Source organism: Danio rerio, chromosome 21, assembly GCF_052040795.2.
Source record: "Danio rerio strain M-AB ecotype USA chromosome 21, GRCz13ab, whole genome shotgun sequence".
In the NCBI taxonomy this organism is placed as follows: Eukaryota; Metazoa; Chordata; class Actinopteri; order Cypriniformes; family Danionidae; genus Danio; species Danio rerio.
This window is the reverse complement of record NC_141041.1, coordinates 4,319,584-4,342,500: the sequence shown is the minus strand read 5'-3', so window position 1 is coordinate 4,342,500 and position 22,917 is coordinate 4,319,584. Positions and strand designations below refer to the sequence as shown.

At 35.6% G+C, this 22,917-nt stretch overlaps 1 protein-coding gene and 1 long non-coding RNA gene across 3 annotated transcripts in view; both read left to right on the top strand.

The window, feature by feature from the left end:
* Nucleotides 1–22,678, top strand: part of scamp1 (secretory carrier membrane protein 1) — a 61,104-nt gene extending 38,426 nt beyond the window's left edge. The window contains exons 4-10 of one of the 2 annotated variants that reach the window (XR_015519534.1): nucleotides 6,430–6,541; nucleotides 9,668–9,796; nucleotides 16,388–16,547; nucleotides 16,638–16,739; nucleotides 17,777–17,894; nucleotides 18,129–18,638; nucleotides 19,527–22,678. Coding sequence is in view for 1 of the 2 variants with exons in the window: in NM_205692.1 (NP_991255.1) it covers nucleotides 6,430–6,541; nucleotides 9,668–9,796; nucleotides 16,388–16,547; nucleotides 16,638–16,739; nucleotides 17,777–17,894; nucleotides 18,129–18,278 (771 nt within the window). In the remaining variant the exon portion in view is untranslated. 2 annotated transcript variants of the gene reach the window in all.
* Nucleotides 11,314–15,023, top strand: LOC147838702 (uncharacterized). The gene is made up of 2 exons (XR_015519867.1): nucleotides 11,314–13,080; nucleotides 13,463–15,023. It is a non-coding gene; the product is annotated as an uncharacterized LOC147838702 (long non-coding RNA).
* Nucleotides 22,679–22,917: the final 239 nt, after the last annotated feature.

Here is a 22,917-nt window from a genome sequence, read left to right as displayed (position 1 = left end):
AATAGCCTAAACCTTTATTTTAATTTTCAATTTTCTCCTGTTTGTTATGTCTTCTATCATTTAAAGCAAATTTCCTCCCTTTATTTGTAATTTGGAGGCGAATTCTGTATTTTTATATCCCAGTGTTGACAGGTAAAGTTTAATCACTTGCTTTTCTGACACACAAAGCCTACTCTAACACGCAATAAGCAGATCTAATTTAAATATTTAAATCCAATTCATATACAGTTGTTTTTTAAATATTTTCTAAATGATGTTTAACAGAGCAAGGAAGTTTTGTAAAATTTTAAATATTCTTTTTCTTCTGGAGAAAGTCTTATTTGTTTTATTTCAGCTAGAATAAAAGCAGTTTTAAATTTTTATGAACCATTTTAAGGTCAAAATTATTATTATTTTTTTTCTGATTGTCTACAGAACAAACCATCGTTATACAATAACTTGCCTAATTACCCTAACCTGCCTAGTTAACCTAATTAACCTAGTTAAGCCTTTAAATGTCACCTATCAAATGTCAATATCTAGACAAATATTATTTACTGTCATCATGGAAAGATAAAATAAATCAGTCATTAGAGATGAGTTATTAAAACTATTATGTTTAGAAATGTGTTGATGAAATCTTCTTTCCGTTAAACAGAAATTGGGGAAAAAAATAAACAGGGGGGCTAATAATTCTGACTTCAACTGTGTATATATAGTTGAAGTCAGAATTATTAGCCCCCTTTAAATTTTTTTTGGTTTTTTAAATATTTCCCAAATGATGTTTAACAGAGCAAGGAAATTTTCACAGTATGTCTGATAATATTATTTTTTTCTGGAGAAAGTCTTATTTGTTTTATTTTGGCTAAAATAAAAGCAGTTTTTAATTTTTATGAACCATTTTAAGGTCAAAATTATTAGCCCATTTAGGCAAATTTTTTGTTTGACTGTCTAAACACAAACCATTGTTATACAATAACTTGCCTAATTTCAATAACCTGCCTAGTTAACCTCATTAACCTAGTAAAGCCTTTAAATGTCACTTTAAGCTGTATAGAAGTGTCTTTAAAATTTGTAGTCAAATATTTACTGTCATCATGACAAAGAAAAAAACAAACCAGTTATTAGAAATGAGTTATTCAAATAAGTTAGTTAAAAAAATCGTGCTAATAAATCTAACTTCAACTATATATAAATAATCCAAGTTAATTTTTAGATTTCAGAGAAATACAAATAAGTAATATGTACATGCAACATATATTTAAAAATGTATTAAAAAGAGTTTATACATGAATACAGTATGATGACGTATAGCCTATAAGGTCAAAGGAACATTTCCAGGTTTTGACTAATAAGCTACTTTATAATATTGCTTTACATTTAAGTACAGCAGTTTTCTTTTTACTTTTTAAGAGCAGTGCCGTTTTAAATTAACTTTTTAATTAGCACAGTTTAATTTAAATTTAATGTTAAAGTGTTTTTTTTTTTCATAAACACAGTACAGTGTTAATGTTTAGACTATTTATAATGTTTAAGTGGCTGACAATAATTAATATTCATAATAATAGGAATTAATCTACCATGCTTCTCAATGGGCAGTGTTGTAGCTGCTTAATTAGGCTTACTACACTACTGTTTTTCAGTACTGGTCATTATGGTGGTACTTTGAGATACTATTTTTATTGAGGTGGTACTTGGTGAAAAAGGTTTGAGAACCACTGCTATAGAACTTTATATCCAAAGAAAAGACAGATATCTAAAGATGCCTTTATTAAGTAGTAAAGAAATCTGTGTTTTTAAAACTAAATGAAGACAGCAGAAGTCAATGATTTATTTTAATGATTCAGCCTGACATGTTTACTGCTTCAAAATATTTCTTAAAATTAAATTGATTGTGTTCAATGTGGGAAAAAAGTTGTAGTTTTCAACCCAGATATTTAAAAAGAACATGTTTTTAGAGCAGTAATCACAATACCGTGACATTTTTCTTCAATGTTATCATACTGGCAGACTCTTATGCCTCGCGTCTCGTTCAGCACAAAGAGGAGTTCAGCCTCGGGGTGACAACAGAAGGCCTGTTAACGAACTTGTTGCCCACTGGCTTGATTAAGCAGCGCGTGTCACATGACGTTGTCTTCAGGGAAAGCTGGGGATTTCTAAGCCCTTAAAATGACCCAGAAACATGGACTGTAGGCGTCAGATCAGCTCAGATAGGAGTGACTCTTAAAATTGTAATCTGTCATAACTGGGACACGGCAGAAATTAGTGTATGACATTGTGTCCTAACAATATGCGACATGACAAGCACTTTGTCTGTCTCCAACAAACACGACATGACAAAAAACTTTTAAATACCAGAGCCATTTAGGCTGCATTTACACAGCAGATCTTGATGGTCAATTCTGATTTTGTGACAGTATCCGATTTTTTTTTTTTGATGACCTGCTTACATCATCTTTTAAAAGTGGTTTGTATTCGATCGTCTGCATTTACACAGCACACGGCAAAGGTGCAATGACCAGGAAAAAAGAGCGGGCGCTGACTAACAGCTGATAATTAAAGAGTGCTCTTTACTCTATTCCTGTATGTAATCTGTTTGCAGCTTTTGACAAGCTGTTTTACTATAGTTTAGGACAGAAACGTTCTCATTTGTCCATCTTCTTTTGATCTATAGGCCTTTTTAAACCTTTAGGCATCTTAATGTAATGTCCATGGCGTGATTTATGCACGTGATGTAGCTATGCACTAGTTTTATATTAGTTTATATTGGTTACGTGGCGGGTATTGGGTTCTCTCGCTCTCGTTAACAGGCTTAAATACCTGTGCCATATGACAATATCAAAGCTTTATAGTCTTAGTGTAAGAGATTTGAGGTGTGGGACTGAAGTCTGTTCTGAAATGAAAGAGTCAGAATTTACGTCATTCGCTACGGTTTTTAATGACGCGCGACTCGCATTGACAGGAGAAAATCCGATCCACCTGCTTACACTGCAGACATGAGAACACAGATATGATTCATATCGGATAAATCTCCACATATGAACAAGGCCTGAATCTGATTTGAGTCAATCGGATTCCATGCGATTTGTTCCTGCTTACACGTGCATGAGCTATATCCGATCTTTTCCACATGGGAGAAATAAATCGGAATTGAGTCACTTAAACAGTGCAGGGTAAATGCGGCCTTAGAAATAGTACACTGCACTCCCTATAAAATGGGAAGGTTTATAAACTAATGAATGAATATTAAACCACATTAATAACTAAATCTAATCACTCGAAGAGTAAGTGAAAAAAGTTAAAAAGCCTTTGTTAACATGGCTGTTATTAAGGAAAGTGCACTATTGTGCACCGCACCAATGCGTTTCGGTAAAACTTGACAATCTTCAGGTGCGTTAAGAGTTCATTTAAAGATTGTCACATAAACAATTCAGAAAATAATATATCCAACACAACAATAAAAACAGTAATGGAAGAGAGAGGGAAGAAAAAAATTACAATATTATTATTCATTTATTCATTTTCCTTTGGCTTATCCCCTTATCAGGGGTTGCAATAGCAGAATGAACCATCAAGGCAAGGCAAGTTTATTTATACTGCACATTTTATAAACCGTGGGATTTCAAAGTGCTTTACATAAACAAGAATAAAAAAAGACTAAGAAAAAACAATAAGAAAATAAAAAAACAATAGAAATGATTAAAAACATATAAAAACAGATTAAAATGTGTTAAAACAGGTTATAAAATCATCAAAAAAAGAAAAGAAAGCCATAATAGTGTGATCTGTCGGATGTAGCACAGTGCTCATTCAGTAAAGGCACAGCTAAACAGATGTGTTTTCAGTCTTGATTTGAACATGCTTAATGTTGGAGCACATCTGATCCTTTCTGGAAGCTGATTCCAGCAGCAGGGGGCGCTGTTAGTAGCTGAAAGCTGATTCACCCTGCTTTGACTGAACTCTTGGAATTTCTAGTTTATATGATCCGAAAGATCTGAGGAATCTGTTGGGTTTGTATTCAGTATCATATCTGTAATGTATTGAGGTCCTAGGCCATTTAGTGATTTATAGACCAGTAATAGTACTTTAAAATATAAATAAGGGGAGCCAGTGTAAAGATCTGAGGACAGGGGTGATGTGCTCTGATTTTCTGCTTCTGGTCAGAATCCTATTTAAATACTTTAAAAGCTATTCCGGCAAATGTTTTATGCAGCAGATGCCCTTCCAGCTGCAACCCAATACTGGGACCCGGAGGAAGAGAAGAACCCCCAAAATGTCAATATTGCAACAAAAACTAAACTGTTAAACATGTAATGCAATACCCTATTTTTATCTGGAGAGACTTTAAAGGAAATATTTTTAAATGAGAATCCTTTCAAAATTGTGCTTTTTTTTTTTTAAATCAAAAGTAAACCTTAACCTTGTTATTTATCTTACATATTATTTTTTTATGTATTTTATCTTATGTATTATTTATTGATGGTGATGACTTTTTATTGTTAAAATGATTTTAGAATTATAGAAATTTGATCTTTATAAAAGTTTAACTTGATCAGTTTTTTTTTCTAATCTAACCTTTTAAATAAAAATAAAATATTAGTTTGAACAGACACTGAACCCAAAACCACACAAATAAAACTTAAACTAATAAAAGTAAAATTACAAACTTCATATTAACACACATTCAGTTGAAGTCAGAATTATTAGCCCCCTTTGATTTTTTTCCTGTTTTAAATATTTACCAAATTATGTTTTACAGAGCAAGGAAATGTTCACAGTGTGTCTGATAATATTATTTTCTTCTGGAGAAAGTCTTATTTGTTTTATTTTGGCTACAATAAAAACATTTTTAATTTTTATGAACCTTTTTAAGGTCAAAATTATTAGCCTCTTTAAGCTGTATTTTTTGACTGTCTACAGAACAAACCATCGTTATACAATAGCTTGCCTAATTACCCTAACCTGCACAGTTAACCTAATTAATCTAGTTAAGCCTTTAAATGTCACTTTAAGCTGTATAGAAGTGTCTTGAAAAATATCTAGTCAAATATTATTTACTGTCATTATGGCAAAGATAAAATAAATCAGTTATTAGAGATGAGTTATTAAAACTATTATATTCGGAAAATTGTTTTCCGACCTGATTGGCCTCAATTAAGTGTGCCAGTGAAGAAGCTCACCGATGTAAATAGGACCTCTCAAACTTTTAAAAACAAGTAGCAATAACTTATATTGAATCCTAAATTGGACTGGGAGCCAGCGAAGAGATAATATGAGATATATTAGATACTAGAAAAATTTTTTGTCCCAGTTAAAAGCCTAGCAGCTGCATTTTGGAACAGCTGCAGGCGTGCAATTGAAGCCTGTGAAACTCCTAAATACAAAGAGTTGCAGTAGTCCAATCTGGACATAATAAAAACATTGATGATGGTTTCCAACTCTTTAGAAGACAGAAAAGGCTTCATTTCAGCAATGTTCTTTAATTGATAGAAACCACTTTTGACGACTTTAACTCAGTGTCAAAAATAACTCCAAGATTTTTTGCGTGACTGTGGATCTTAGGCTTGAACGCACCTAATTGATTAATTGTAGATTCACAGACACTCAGAGGGTCAAACACTAGTGCTTCAGTTTTTGATTCATTCAAGTGTAAAAAATTACCAGCCAACCATTTTTTTTATCTCGTTAAAACAGGTGAAAAAAGACTGTAAAACAAGAGTTTTCTCCCATTTTTATGGGCGTACTGTGTAAAGCTGAGTATCATCAGCATAAAGATGGTAGCTTACATTATGCTTCTTACAAATAGCAGCCAAGAAAAGCATGTAGATGGAAAAAAACTGGGCCCAAAATTAAGCCTTGGGGAACACCACACTCTATACGTGCAGATGACGTTAAACAGAAATGTGGAGGGAAAAAAATAAACAAACAGGGGGGGCTAATAATTCTGACTTTACCTGTATGTTAATAAAAAGTTCATTAACAAATACTGTAATATAGAGAGTGTAATACACTTTACTATAGTATGGTTCATAATAAAAATTCACATAAAATGTTTAAATATATTGGAAAAACAAACCAGCTATTTTAAACTGTAAAAAATAGCCGAATATTGCGGTTGTGATCACCTCTGTCAGCATAAAAATCCTACTGACAGCAAACGTCTGTGTGATAGAGTAGCTTTACATGAGATCAGATGGTCATTTATGATATGGATCGGCATATTCAAATTTACATCGTGTAACTACAAGCCAGATAAGATATTCTATGAATAAACGAGAAGAGTTTGCAGACAAGACAGACAGTGAGTTTCTGATGTGTTTGTGATTGGTTCTGACAGCTGTAAACAGTCTGAGAAAATGCCCCGGGAACCATTTTTGTGTGTGTGTTGTGTTGTTGACTGTCTTCAAGTCATGTTATTTGTTCAGAACCACGTTGTGTGTGTCTGTGTAGGATCAATCGCGAGCTCAAGCGGAGTTATTGAGGAGACAGGAGGAGCTGGAGAGAAAAGCCGCTGAGCTGGACCGCAGGGAGAGAGAGATGCAGTCGCTCAACGCGTCAGGAGGTGAGATATTAGCCTTATGTCATGCCACGAGTTTATTGCGGTCAGAAACCGCCCACTAAGATGTGAAATTACTGACATGTAAAGTCACCTACTGAAGTTACTTCTTTTTTCTTTTCCAAATATATTTTTATTGAGGGCGGTGGCTCAGTGGTTAGCACTGTCACCTTACAGAAAGAAGGTCGCTGGTTCAGTTTTCCACATTCTCAAAATCACCCTTTTGGTAATTACCTAGCCAAAAAACATGGCTTGTCTTTCATATTTATTAAACATCTCTAAATTACTAAATATTCCAAGAACAGCTTTAAGTAGACATGGTGCAAGATCTTTTAGAGGGCTTTAGAAAAATATTCAAATATATTTTCCCAATATTCTTGTAATTTAGGACACTTTATTTAAGTTTACGCTCTTTTGAGGGATAATGAGCTGATTCTGACCTATACAGTAATCTCTGATCTTTTCTAAAGACGAAATAACAAATTAATTAACAAAATTAACTAATTTAAGGCCTTTCCAAAACACTCTTCATGTGCATTTTTCAAACTGTTCCAGCACTTCACAACTGTGGTATAAGCAAAGTGATTTTAAACACAGCCTGACTATATAAATGTCACAATTTTGTGTCAACTGTGGTTCCAGATGAGTGGACAAGGTTGCCAGAATGGCAAGATCAAGCAATTTGAAATTAAATATTTAGATATCTGGCAACCCCTTGCATGACAGCTTGTGGAGTCCTATCAATGAAATATGATGCAAATATCAAGTAAAAATGAGATGTTGTTCAGGATATATATAGGGCTTTAGAATATATATATATATATATATATATATATATATATGAATATATATATATATATATATATATATATATATATATATATATATATATATATATATATATATATATATATATATATATATATTCAGTGGGCAAATATCACAGACAATCATGGATTTCTCAGTTGAGAAAAGCAGAAATTGTTGCCATTAGCTAGTCTACTATTATTAATCTACAAACTCAACAGCATGGTTTGTTCATTAGACAAACATTTGGATGACAATGGTGTGGTATAATATTATATTATTATTGATATTTTTATATATTATTATTATTGATGATATTATTATTATTATTATTACATATCATTATTGTTTAGATCAGGGATTCTCTACCGGTGGGCCGTGGCCCACTAGTGGGTCTCAGCGATATATACTGTATATATATATATATATATATATATATATATATATATATATATATATATATATATATATATATATATATATATATATATATATATTCAGTGGGCAAATATCACAGACAATCATGGATTTCTCAGTTGAGAAAAGCAGAAATTGTTGCCATTAGCTAGTCTACTATTATTAATCTACAAACTCAACAGCATGGTTTGTTCATTAGACAAACATTTGGATGACAATGGTGTGGTATAATATTATATTATTATTGATATTTTTATATATTATTATTATTGATGATATTATTATTATTATTATTACATATCATTATTGTTTAGATCAGGGATTCTCTACCGGTGGGCCGTGGCCCACTAGTGGGTCTCAGCGATATATACTGTATATATATATATATATATATATATATATATATATATATATATATATATATATATATATATATATATATATATATACACACAGTTGAAGTCAGAATTATTAGCCCCCCTGAATTATTAACGCCTCTGTTTATTTTTTCTCCAATGGAGGGAAGATTGTTTCAGCACATTTCTATGCATAATAGTTTTAATAACTCATTTGTAATTACTGATTTATTTTATCTTTGCCATGATGACAGTAAATAATATTTTACTAGATATTTTTCAAGACACTTCTATACAGCTTAAAGTGACATTTAAAGGCTTAACTAGGTTAATTAGGTTAACTATGCAGGTTAGGGGAATTAGGCAAGATATTGTATAATGATGGTTTGTTCTGTAGACTATCTGGAAAAAATAGCTTAAAGGGGCTACTAATTTTGTCCCAAAAATGGGTTTTAAAATTTTTAAACTGCTTTTATTCTAGCCAAAATAAAACAAATAAGACTTTCTCAAGAAGAAATTTTTTTTTTATCAGATATACTGTGAAAATTTCCTTGCTCTGTTAAAAATAATTTGGGAAATATTTAAAAAAGAAAAAAGTAATCAAAAGGGGGCTAATAATTCTGACTTCAACTGTATGTATATATGTATATATATATATATATATATATATATATATATATATATATATATATATATATATATATATATATATATAAATATATAATAAAGGTTTAAATGAGCATTTCATGCAAACATTTTAGAGAAAATGTCAGACAGGTGGGCCTTCAAAAATTTATTGGAGAAAGAAGTGGGTCCCGAAGTGAAAAAGGTTGAGAACCTTTGTTTTAGATGACCTGACAGTCAAACTCCTGGCAAAGGGTCAATTAAATTAAATTTTTTTGTGCAGCCTAAAATCAGATCCAGATTGCAAATTATTTTTTTCAATTCAATTCAATTCAGCTTTATTTGTATAGCGCTTTTACAATGTAGATTGTGTCAAAGCAGCTTCACATAAATGGTCATAGTAACTGGAACAGTGTGGTTCAGTAACTGGAACAGTGTGGTTCAGGTTTTAGTGTTTAAGTTCAGTTCAGTTCAGTTTAGCTCAGTTCAGTGTGATTTAATCATTACTGAGAGTTCAAACACTGAAGAGCCAATTCATCGATGCGTAGCTCTACCAATCCTGAACCATGCGAGGCAGTGGCGACAGCGGAGAGGGAAAAAAAAACTTCACCTAATGGGAGTGAAGAAAAAAAACCTTGAGAGAACCAGACTCAGTTGGGCACGACCATTTTAATTTATTTTAAATTATTCTGACAAAATGTGTGTAAATGTTAGCAAATCTTTCTTTCAAACTGAATATTTTGCTTGTTATTATGATTTCTGTGTAAATTATTCATTACTTGGTCTTTTAGGGTTGAGACATACCTCTTGCATGTCAATTAATACAGTTCGATTGAGATTTGACTGAGATTAACTGAACAAAACCGCCTATTACATTATTATTATTCCCAGTGTAATTTTTTTTTTTTTTTTTTGTCTTGTTTTTAAGGGAGGAAAAACAACTGGCCGCCTCTTCCAGAGAAGTTTCCAGTGGGTCCGTGTTTCTATCATGACATATCGGTGGATATACCTGTGGAGTACCAGAAAACCGTCAAGATCATGTACTATCTCTGGATGTGTGAGTAACAATGCCAGCATCCTAAAATAAGCAGCCAAACTGTAATCAAGCGTATTGCCTAATGAATGTCATCGTGAAAGACAGGCGTATGTGAAGGCTAGCCAATCATAACAGAGCTCATTTACATATAAAGTAAGAGTCTAAAAAGTATTGTCACATAATTCATAATGATAACTGGCAAATTACTATTTGGGGTTTAGGGAACATTAAATAAAGAGCAGTTAAATGCTGTGAATGTTTTTAGATTATTTAAAGCAGGCGTGACCAACCTTGTTCCTGAACATAGATATATACACTAGATGTCGCCTGGCCTATTGTTGTCTATTGGACGGAATGCGTCAATAGCGCCGCCATCTTGCTACAGGGTAGCGCTCCTTTGAAATGAATGCGGGACCAAGGTACAGTGGAGGACTGTGACCATGCAAAGCCAGAGATATACACATATACACACATATCTGTGATCGGGAGTTTTCCTGGATGTTAGTATGTAATTTTTTTTTCTAATTACGAAAATTATAATTTTACATCACTTTTCTACATTGATGGATCAGTGACCGCACGGGCATTCCTGACAAAAAGCTTGTGTTTGTGTGTACAGAAATGTACTATTCACCCTCCCTGTTAAATTTAATCTAATCCGTGTCCTGAAACACAGCTCCTCTCCTGCTTTCACTTGTCATACTGACGGAGGGAGCGATCTTCGTTTGTGAATGAATCCCCCGAACGACTCTTTTACTAACGTTAGGCGACAATAATACAAGTTTCTGGCAGCGCAGCATCTCGTTGTCATATTTCTTTTGCATTGTTTGCTGATTTTATTCAACAAAACTAGCATAAGCCGACTGTTTGTGAGTTGGAGCTGCTTTGCCGTATGGTGAATGCAGTAAGTGACTGTTATCATCAATAACGTTACCTGATTAGCACAAAAGTTCAGAACATACAAAAACAGAAGAAGAAAAAAACATAATATTACCTATGAAATGTTTTGTCTTTGTGCTTTGTTTTCTTTGTTTGCTCGTTACTACACCCGTAGACAGCGCTAAAGTCCCGCATCTTCACATAATAACACTGTCTTGACTAGTGCGGTTGAATGACATTTGTCCTGGGAGCACTGTACCAATGTGGCGGCGCTATTGACGCATGCTCAGGGTCCCTATGCGATATCTAGTGTATATATCTATGGTTCCTGGAGATCGTCCTTTCTGGAGATTTAAGTTGCAACCCATATCAAACACACCTGCCTGTAATTATCAAGTGCTGTTAAGGTCCTAATTAATTGGTTCAGGTGTGTTCGATCAGGGTTAGAGCTGAACTATGCAGGAAGGTAGATCTCCAGGAGCAGGGTTGAGCACCACTCATTTAAAGGGATAGTTCTCCCAAAAATAATAATTACCTCACCATTCACTCTTCCTCATGTGGTTTTGAACCTTTATGAGATTCTTTTTTTATGTTGAACACAGAAGATATTTTGAAGAATGCTGGCTGATCAATCATCATTTTTTCAAAAACCTTTAGAGCAAAACTATGATAATATTGATAATTTATGGTCATGTTCATTTATTTGTAATGCACATTTAAAACAGCCATAAAACAAATCACATATAGAGAAATAATAAGAGCAAACATAGAAATAAAAACCAAGAGGAATAACAGAATAAATATTTAAAAACAAAGACTATGAAATGAAAACTTCTTAAATTTATTAATGATATTAATAAATGTATTAACAGCATTAATAAAAGGGATTAAAAAATAGATAGTAAATGTGGCACTATAATCTCATGATTTTAGTCACTATATTCATGATATGAAATTACGGTTACATCTATAGGGAGTTTATTCCTTTCCACTTAATGACTAAAAAGGTCAAGAATCACTGCATTAGTGTTCACCAGGGTGTCCGCGCGGTCTTCAAATGTGTCATATTTCAAAAACCTACATTTTAGGCCTTAAAATGTCTTAAATCCACTGAATAATATTGTCTTGTATGTCTTAACTCATTTCAAACGGCTCTAAATTTTTCTTAGTCCATGTAAAGCTACCCAATTGGGCCAAAAATACCCATCCAATCAGCAACAATCCGTCTAAATAACACTTTGAATTAGGCATGGGACGAAAACAGTTTTCAAGGTATACCGCGGTTTAGAAAAATTGGTCAAAGTTTTCTGTTATACCTTTCCCAAGGTATGCAAGATTTTTTATTTACTTTTTTGTTGTTGTTGTTTTTAGGACATCAGTATCTCTAGCAGAAAAGATACCTAAAGATGTTTTAAATTGTAAAGAAATCTGACCAAGACAGCAGAAGTTAATAATTCATTTGAATTATTTAGCCTGACTTGTTTACTGCTACAAAATACTTTAAATGTTTCTCAAAATAAAAATATATTGTGTTCAAAAGGGAAAAAAGTTTTAGTTTTTACCCAGACATTTAATAAGAATACATTTTAGAGCAGTAATCACAATATCGTGAAACAGTGATCTTTTTATCCAAGGCCCATGCCTACTTTGAACAAAACTATATTTTAACTAATATTATAATAGCTAATTGAATAGCTTTATAACCTTTATTGTGTAATTATCTTAATAGACCATATAGGATGAGGACACTGACCTTGGCAGACTACTGTGCGTACATTTAGTTTATTTTACAGAGTTTTTTACGTTAAAAAATATTTGCTTGTATACAACTAGGGGTTGCTTGTTTGACACATTATTTAAAATATGTGGCTAAAAATTTAATTGACTATGAAAGTGACTAATAAATATGTTTTGGATGGGACAAGACAAGTAAAAATAGTTGTACTGGACCATTAGAAAAAAAGTCCTAAGCATTTAGCCTTGCATGAGTCTGAAATTTCGTTCATAACGTTCTTAAAGTCTTAAATTTGACTTGGAGAAACTCTGCTTTACTCACTGGTTTTAATTGTGCTGTTGAGTAAGCAACTGTCTGATAGACATCTGACTAGATTTGTAATAATAATAGTGTGAAGACTCCTGGGAAATGAAATGAAGTGAGTAGAATTCAGCAGTGTTTGTGTCTCCCTTTGTTTGATGGGTTTTATTCCTGGAGGAGTTCAGTCACATGCTATTAGATGTGCAATGGAGGGGCGGAGCCACTATGCGCCATGTGACTGTTGTCATCAGAATGGACTTTAAATTTAGTCTGATCTTGTTGTGTAGGAATTTGGGAGGCATTTTGGCAGAGAGAGAGAGAGAGAGAGAGAGAGAAAAACATTTTGAGACATTTCTAGCATAACGTTGCCCAATTCCACACCAAATCTGCAGTTCATTCATTCATTCTCTTGTCTGCTTAGTCCCTTTAATCATCTGGGGTCGCCACAGCGGAATGAACCGCCAACCTATCAAGCAAGTTTTTTACGCAGCGGATGCCCTTCCAGCCGCAACCCATCTCTGGGGAACATCCACAAACACATTCACACACACACTCATACACTACGGACAATTTAGCCCACCCAGTTCACCTGTACTGCATGTCTTTGGGCTGTGGGGGAAACCGGAGCACCCGGAGGAAACCCACGCGAAGGCAGGGAGAACATGCAAACTCCACACAGAAACACCAACTGAGCCGAGGTTCGAACCAGTGACCTTCTTGCTATGAGGCGTCAGCACTACCTACTGCACCACTGCCTCGCCCCAAATCTGCAGTTGTACACTTCATTTTTTTTTGCTGTTTGTTCAGAATACCTATTTAAAATGAGCTGAATCAACACAATTCTTGAGGTTTTTTTGGGGGGGACAACTTAGTTGTTTTATGTTGAATCAACTTAAAATTGTAAAAAAAACCATTCAGTTAACTTAATCGATATGCATTGAGAGGACATGATGGGATTGTGTGGAACCCAGCATTTTTACAGTGTAGGCAGACTCTGAATTAAATCGAAAGTGCTTTCGATTGATGTTGTACAACATGTGGTCACATTACATTTTGTGTTCAGTAGCAAGATTAATTTACTCATCCACAGGTCATCTGAGATGTAGGGGACTTTTTTTCTCTTCAGTGGAACAGTATAGAAGATTTTGAGCTGAATCCGGGCTCACTGGTGATTTATTGTGAACCATTGCAATGTGCACATTTACATATTACCATAATTTCGGTATATATTGTGTAAGGGTGTCACGATCCTCCAAATCCTCGATTCGATTACATTTTCGAGTCTAAAGGCACGATTCGATTCTATTTTCGATTATGAATAGTTAATGAATTAATTACCAATTAATTATTTGTAGCCTACCGTTTAAACTACCTGACCTGCATGGTCTTTGTTTTACCCATAAACAAATCATACAGTAAATGAATAAAGGCAAAATACACACATAATTACCACCTGTCAATCACTTTTTCTGCGGGACTCGTGAATAGGCAGTGATCTGTGTCGTTATAATGGCATCGGTAAAAAAAGACGCACAACCAACAGAAACCAGCCAACAGTATCTGAGGTGTTCGCTAAAATGACTAAGTACAAGTGAGTGAAAGATTGAAGCAGTCCTCTGACTGCCTGGACCTGCTGTCTCGAGCGCATGGCTGTGAGTGCGTCTGTGTCTGTGTGGTCACGTGATGTGCATTTACAGAGGTAGAGAGGAAGGAGGGCTGCTCAGAAATGCTACACGCCACTGTGGATGTCAAATCGTTGTCGTTCTAAAATGCCATTTAAAAACAAAGACAGTGTAAACAGGGCCTGAGTGTGTACTTTTCGCGAGCGGATTTGCAACGGGGGCGGGCGGAGGATCGCGATGCCGGTGTTGTCTATCGGACGAACCGTACGTAATATGTACATAGCAGAGCTTGCAAAACTGTGTTTTTTTTGTCGACAACACGAACGTTGTCAACAAAACTCACTGGAAATCCAAAATGCTCACACACCGGCGACTTCATTGAAAGAGGAGAGGGTTTAAGCTCTGTCGACGGGTCTCCTGCTTCTGCAGTTTAACAAGCACTTCAACAAGCCTGTTTTTGTCCCTATTGGCAAGCCAAGCTGACGTGACATGGGGGCGTGGCAGCATCGACGATTCTATTTTTTGATTCGATATTCGAAATTGAGCATAAATTTCGATCGTGACACCCCTAATATTGTGCAGCCGAATTCTATATGGTTTTCCTCAGTTAATAACGATGGACTTCTATTGTGTTGTTTTGTTTTTGCATTGTGTATATGAGGTTATATTTGCATATTCACAAACGATAAAGAAACTGATGAAATAATAAAAATAATAATAATAATAATAATAAAACAAAGTTTTAAGTTAAAAGTTGGAATAGCTGTGTGGAGTTTGCATGTTCTCCCCGTGTTGGCGTGGGTTTCCTCTGGGTGCTCTGGTTTTTTCTCACAGTCCAAACACATGCGCTATAAAGGAATTGAATAAACTAAATTGCCTGTAGTGTATGAGTGTGTGTGTGTGAGAATGTGAGAGTGTATGGGTGTTTCCCAGTATTGGGTTGCACCTGGAAGGGCATCCGCTGCGTAAAACATATCCTGGATAAATTGGCAGTTCATTCTGCCGTGGCGACCCCTGATTAATAAAGGGACTAAGCCGAAAAGAAAATAAATCAATGAAGTTGGAATAGCAAAATAAAAACCAAATGTAATTGTTTTTTTCATGGCAAAATAATAATAATAATAATATTATTATTCAGAAAGTGTGATACCGGCATAAGGATTCTCTGTGAATGATGTGTTTGTGAATGCGCTGTACATCTGCTGTAGCTAAAATAAATAATTGAACAGTCTTTCTTTGAGCTTCACTGTTAATGGAGCAACTTCTGAGTGACTGTGAGGAGGTTTTGCAATGATTTTGTTAATACAACAGAAATATGGTCAATGTTTAGACTGCTTTAATTATTAACAAATCATTGGAGGGAACATTTATACAGTCAGTAAATTCCTGAAACGGTTCATTAGAATTAGATTAAAATTTTTTTGGGCATTTTTATTTGTTTTCCTAAATTGAGTTCAATTTACTTGATTAAAACATTGCTTGATAAAGATGTATTTTATATAGTTTGTCAGATATAATTATGATCAGATTATGATTATTAGGTCAGAATTATTCACCCTCCTGTGAAATGTTTACCTGTGCAAGAAGTTTTTCACAGTATTTCCTATCATATTTTGTCCTCTGGAGAAAGTCTTATTTGTTTTATTTTGGCTAGAATAAAAGCAGTAAACCATTTTAAGCTCAATATTATTTGCCCCTTAAGCAGTATTTGATTTGATAGTCTACAATATAAACCACTGTTTTACAATGACTTGCATAATTACCCTAACTTTACCCTAATTAACCTAGTGAAGCCTTTAAATGTCACTTTAAGCTGAATACTAGTTTCTTGAAGAATATCTAGTCAAATATTATATACTGTCATCATGGCAAAGAGAAAATAAATCAGTTATTAGACATGAGTTATTAAAACTATTGTGTTTAGAAATGTGTTGAAAAAATCTTCTCTCCATTAAACAGAAATTAGGAAATTAGAAAACAATATACGGGAGGGCTAATAATCCTGACTTCAACTTCAAATGTTCTGTTTGAATAATCCTCCTCGTTGTGTATTTTTCTCCTGTAATTCTGCTGCAGTCCACACGGGGACGCTGTTTGCTAATATCTTCGGCTGTCTGTCGTGGTTCTGTGTGGATGCGTCGAGGGGAGTGGATTTTGGTCTAGCTATGCTCTGGTTTATGCTCTTCACACCTTGCTCTTTTGTCTGCTGGTACAGACCTCTGTATGGAGCGTTCAGGTACATGCATGCACGCGCACACACACACACACACACACACACAGCACCTTTATGCAGAATTCAGTCTAACTGCCTCTCTCTCTCTTTCAGGAGTGACAGCTCTTTTAGGTTCTTTGTATTCTTCTTCGTTTATATCTGCCAGTTTGGCGTCCATGTTCTGCAAGCTATTGGCATTACAGGCTGGGGAGCCAGGTGAGAGATCTGTCTGTCTGTCTGTCTGTCTGTCTGTCTGTCTGTCTGTCTGTCGTCCATCCTTCTGTATGGCTGTTTATGTCTATCTATCCATCTATCTCAATTATTTGTCTGTCTGTCTGTCCTTCTATTTATCTATCGTTCTATCTATGATTCCATTGGTCTATCTTTCTATCCATCCATCCATCCATCTATTAATCTGTCTATTTATCGTTCCATTTATCTATCAATCTATCCATCTATCCATCCATCCATCCATCCGTCTGTTCATCAATTAGTCCATCCATCCATCCATCCATCCATCCATCCATCCATCCATCCATCCATCCATCCATCCATCCATCCATCTATCTATCTATCTATCTATCTATCTATCTATCTATCTATCTATCTATCTATCTATCCAGCCATCCGTCCATCCATCCGTCCATCCATCCGTCCGTCCATCCATCTATCTATCTATCTATCTATCTATCTATCTATCTATCTATCTATCTATCTATCTATCTATCTATCTATCTATCTATCTATCTATCTATCTATCTATCTATCTATCTATCTATCCATCCATCCATCCATATATCTATCTCCATGCATCCATCCATCCATCATTCCATTTATCCATCAATCTGTCTGTTCATCAATCAGTCCATCTATCCATCTATCCGTCTATCTATCCATCCATCTATCCATCTATTTATCCATCTATCTATCCATCCATCTATCCATCTATCCATCTATCGTTCCATCCATCTATCGTTCCATTTATCCATCAATCCGTCTGTTCATCAATCAGTCCATCCATCCATCCATCCATCTTTCCATCCATCATTTCATCCATCCATAAATCCGTCTATCTATCAATCCGTCCGTCCATCATTTATTTGTCCATCTTTTGGTCTGTCTAATCTAACGTTCTGTCTATCTTTTTCTCTCCCTGTTCGTCCATCTTCATTCTATTATTCCATAGTTCCATGTTCCAGTGTGGTAATTGTTGATTTGTTGTGTATTTATCTTTGTGTATGTGTATGTTTTAGTGGCTGGATCTCAGCGCTGACCGGACTAAACACAAGTATTCCCGTGGGCATCATCATGATCCTGATCGCGGCCCTCTTCACCGCATCGGCAGTCATCTCTCTCATTATGTTTAAAAAGGTGCTTCACCTTATAAATTCATTTAACTGGGTACGGATTTAGAACATAATTTAAATCAGCGTTTAGGCTCGATAGTCAGGCACACTCCTGTTGGTCCTCAATCTGGAAACCTGCGCTTGCGTGTGTTTTGATTCAGTAATGCAATACCTAGTTCTACCACTGGGTGTCAAAATTACATACAGCACCTTTAAAAAATAATTTACACCTTTATTAACAAAATGAATATTTTTGCAGGTTCATGCGCTCTACCGAACCACCGGTGCCAGTTTCGAGAAGGCGCAGCAGGAATTCGCCACTGGCGTCATGGCCAACAAAACGGTGCAAACCGCCGCCGCTAACGCCGCCTCCTCTGCTGCCCGCGGAGCCTTCAAAGAGCAGATCTGATTGGTCCAGAGAAACGTCAATCCGTCCCTGCTGCTCTGACCCCGCCCCCTTAATTCCTCCCAATGTCCTTATAGCCAATCATCAGCTCTGACTGGCTGCTCAAGACCACGCCCATTCTCATTGACTTAATGCACTCCTGTGACTGACTGACTGAGACCCCGCCCACAGCCCCATCCTCTCCCGTCAATCATTAGGAGTGTGTGTGTGTGTGGAAAGCCTGTATTGTGTGTAAACAGCCTGAAGAGTCACTTTATGTGTTCACATCACTGTCCGTTTGTCCCTGTTAAACAACAGGAAGTGATGTCGTCCAATGTCCTTTTATGGGATCCAAGGAGAAGACGAACGATTATGCCCTCACAGGTCTGTCTTACTAGCTTTTAAACACTCGTACAGCCAGAAATAAAACACTTCAAATAAGTCCAGGTCACAATTCATCTCAAAATCAAAAGAAAAGATTCATTTATTAAGCTATTTGGCTATTTAATTTATATTTGGTCTCATTTTTATAATAGATTATAGTCATTTCTTGTTAACGTATTACAAAAATAAGCTAAATCGTGACAAAAATTGTTACAATTCAGATGCTATTTATGTCAGATATTTATTAGTGTTTTTGTTGGGGGGGTATTATATGACTATGACTGAATTCACTCTCCTTTGCACAGCTATAATATGAATTATTGCATAATAAAATCAGCATTTTCTTTGGATTTAAGAATATATCATGATTTTTGCATAACGTAATTTGGCTTTTATTTTGATTATGAGGTATGATATAATATTTTTCATACCTTCATTTCATTATTCTTCACTTCTTGTGACTTTTTGCATACATTTTTGCTTTTTTGGGGGGGATTTTTGGTTTGTAATGTGACTCTGCATTACAAAATCTGTTGTTTTTTGGAGGATTATGAAGTATAATATGAATTCCTAGCATAACATTTGCACTTTTACTTGAATTATCAATGAATATAACATGACCATTTGCATAAAATTCTGTTTTCTTTAGATTTTGAGATCTAATATGACCTTTCCTTAGCAAGACTCCCCCAAAATATCACAGTAAATATTTCGTCCTCTGCATGAGCCATCAGAAGTGACCATAAACGCTCCTCAGAGGGTCTCTCACCTGTAAATATATAAATATATATATATATAAACCTGTATGATGACATAAAGTATTGACTGATTTTAAACCGTGAATGATTCTGAGGATTTCTCCTTTTTTTCTATTCTTTTTTCTAATAGAGTTGTTTTGGAATGGAAACTAATAGTTAAAAGCGTGAACCACTCAGGATACGTTCCTGCACATGCATGAGAAGCTTGATCTCATCTCTCGTGCTGAAGAAGAAACTGGAAAAAAAAATCACAGTTAAAGGAACACTACACTGTTTTTGGACTCATTTTGCATCTCTCCAAGAGTTAAACGGATTAGTTTCACCATTTTTTTTTAACCATTCAGCCAATCCCCGGGTCTAACGGGAGCACTATTAGCTTAGCTTAGCATAAGTCATTGAATCGGATTAGACCATTAGCATCGCACTCAAAAATGACCAAAGATGTTACTATAAAAGGGTCAAGCTTTAAATAGAAGAATCTGAATTCTTGTTGGTCATTTTTGAGCAAAATGCCAATGGTCTAATCCAATACAATGATCTATGCTAAGCGAAGCTAAAAGAGCTCGCCTCAGACCTGGAGATCAGCTGAATAGAAAAAGCTATAGAAAAGTTATCAAAGTCGTTTGGGTCATTTTTGAGATGCTACTGGTCTAATCCGATTCAGTGATCTATGCTAAGCTAAGCTAAAAGTGCTCCTGCCAGACCCGGAGATCAGCTAAATAGAAAAAATTATCGCAATTCTTTTCAGACATTTTTAAGAAATGCTAATGGTCTAATCTGATTCAATGGTCTATGCTAAGGTAAGCTAAAAGTGATCCCACCAGACCTGGAGATCAGCTGAATAAAACAAGTTATAGAAATTATTTTTGGTCATTTTTAAGCGAGATGCTAATGGTCTAATCCGATTCAATGAGCTATGCTAAGCTAAGCTAAAAGTTCTTCCGCCAGACCTGGATATCAGCTGAATAGAAAAGGTTATAGAAAAGTTATTGAAATTCTTTTTGGTCATTTTTGAGCGAGATGCTAATGGTCTAATCCGATTTAATGAGCTATGCTAAGCTAAGCTAAAACTGCTTTTTCCAGACTCTTGAGATCAGCTGTATAGAAAAAGTTTTAGAAAAGTTATCGAAATTCTTTTGGTCATTTTTGAGCGAGATGCTAATGGTCTAATCCGATTCAATGATCTATGCTAAGCTAAGCTAAAACTGCTCCTGCCAGATCCACAGATCAGGTGAATAGAAAAAGTTATTAAAGTTCTTTTTGTTAATTTTTGAGATGCTAATGGTCTAATCCGATTTAATGATCTATGCTAAGCTAATCTAAGCTAAAAGAGATCAGCTGAATGGTCAAACTCAACTTAACTCTAGGAGAAATCTTAAATGAGATTATTATCCCAAAAAATTGGTGTTTCTTTCAAATCTTTGCATCACTTCAAACCATAAACCGTTGACAACATGCGTGTAAGACTGAGCCGTGTTGGGCCATCCTGCTGTTGGATCCCGAATCACACTGTCTGTCGTCATTTGTCGTTTAAAGCTTTTTAAGTCATGTCTGTTTTGCTCTTTTTGTCGACTGGAGCAGAGAACCTTGTAGCCTTGGTTACCGTCGCCAAGAGACAGCCAAGTTTTTTGCGATTATGGGATGTGCATCAAGATGATGGTAACCGTTCAACTGTGTGTGTGTGTGTGTGTGTGTGTGTGTGTGAGTCAATTGTTTTCAGTATTGAGTTTGCGTCAGCCTTTGTTTCAACTCATTATGATTTATTAATTCAGAGGATTAGTTGACCAGAACATGGTGAACCTTTGCTTTTTATTTAATTTCTTTTTTCATCATGCACTCACTGGCCACTTTATTAGGTACACCTGTCCAACAGCTCAACGCAATCACATGGCAGCAACTCAGTGCATTTAGGCATGTAGACATGGTCAAGATGTTCTGCTGCAGTTTAAACCGAGCATCAGAATGAGGAAGAAATGGGATTTAAGTGACTTTGAACGTGCTTGTTGGTGCCAGACGGGCTGGTCTGGGTATTTCAGAAACTGCTGATCTACTAGGATTTTCATGCACAACCCTCTTTCGGGTTTACAGAGAATGGTCTGAAAAATATCCAGTGAGCAGCAGTTCTGTGGGCGCAAATGCCTTGTTGATGCCAGAGGTCAGAGGAGAATGGCCAGACTGGTTCCAGCTGATAGAAACCACACCCATAGCAACAAAACAGTACCCTAGCAACCATTTATATTACCCATATCATGCTAGCTACTTCCTAGTCATGTTAGCTTCACGCTAATCATGTTAGCATTGTTCTAGCTACATGCTAATTATGCTAGCATCTAAATTAGCATTAGGATAACGCAATTAGCATCATGTTAGCTACATGCTAATCATGTTAACATCATGCTAGCAAGTCAATTAGCATGTTGGTAGCATAATGGTAACGCGATTAGCATCACACTAGCTACATGCTAATCATGTTAACATCATGCTAGCAACTCGATTAACATGTTGTTAACATGATGCTAAATTCTAGACCCTTATAAAAGTCATAGCTACATACCCCTGATGAAACCGCACGATTTGACGCCACTTACATGGGTCTAAGGTGAAAACTGTGTGACTAGTTGCGCGTCCAACCTTGAGGCGGATGGGCTACAGCAGCAGAAGACCACACCGGGTGCCATTCTACTAGTAAGGTGTACCTAATAAAGTGGCTGGTGAGTATATATTTGTGTTATAAATCCTTTCAGTCATGTACACTTCTCTGAGTGTGTGTGTGTGTGTGTGTGTGTGTGTTACTGCAGGTTGTTCTTCCTTTTATAAATACATTTCATCAAATATGGCACCTGAATGTTCCTCTCTTTTAGTTTTGATTTAACACAGGACTAAATATGTTCGAAAACCACAAGAATCTGAGACGACAGATACACTGACGTGACCTCTTGTGTGTGGTGCAATGGATCGTGGCTTTAAGCTGTCTTTTTTTCTTCTTCTTTTTTTTAATTAGTGATGTTAGTTGACTTAGTTGAAACACTGATGACGTGAGAAAGCGGTTGAAGAAACACCGTGACCGGTCGTGCTACTACTACTCTGACATTATTTCAAACCAGAGCGGAGGAATATTTGTATATTTTGTATAATTAAAGGAACGGTGGCCCCGTCGTCCTCAGTTTCATTGTACTGTACAAATGCACTCCCGTCTCGCTCCCTTAGTCGCATGTTGAGTAGTTTGAGTTTTGTATATTTATTGTATTAACACAAAAATAAAATGAAAAACATCTACATAAATCGTGTGTGTGTGTGTGTGTGTCAGTTATTGTGTGTTGGTTTTCAGTGCTGATGCACGTCTTGTCAGGTTTTGGATGTCTTCAGTTCACTTCATGGTTGCGCAGTGGCTAGCATGATCGCCTCATAGCAAGAAGGTCGCTGGTTCAAGCCCCAGCTGGGTCAGTTGGCATTTCTGTGTGGAGTTTGCATGTTCTCCCAGTGTTGGCGTGGGTTTCCTCCAGGTGCTCCGTTTTCCCCAA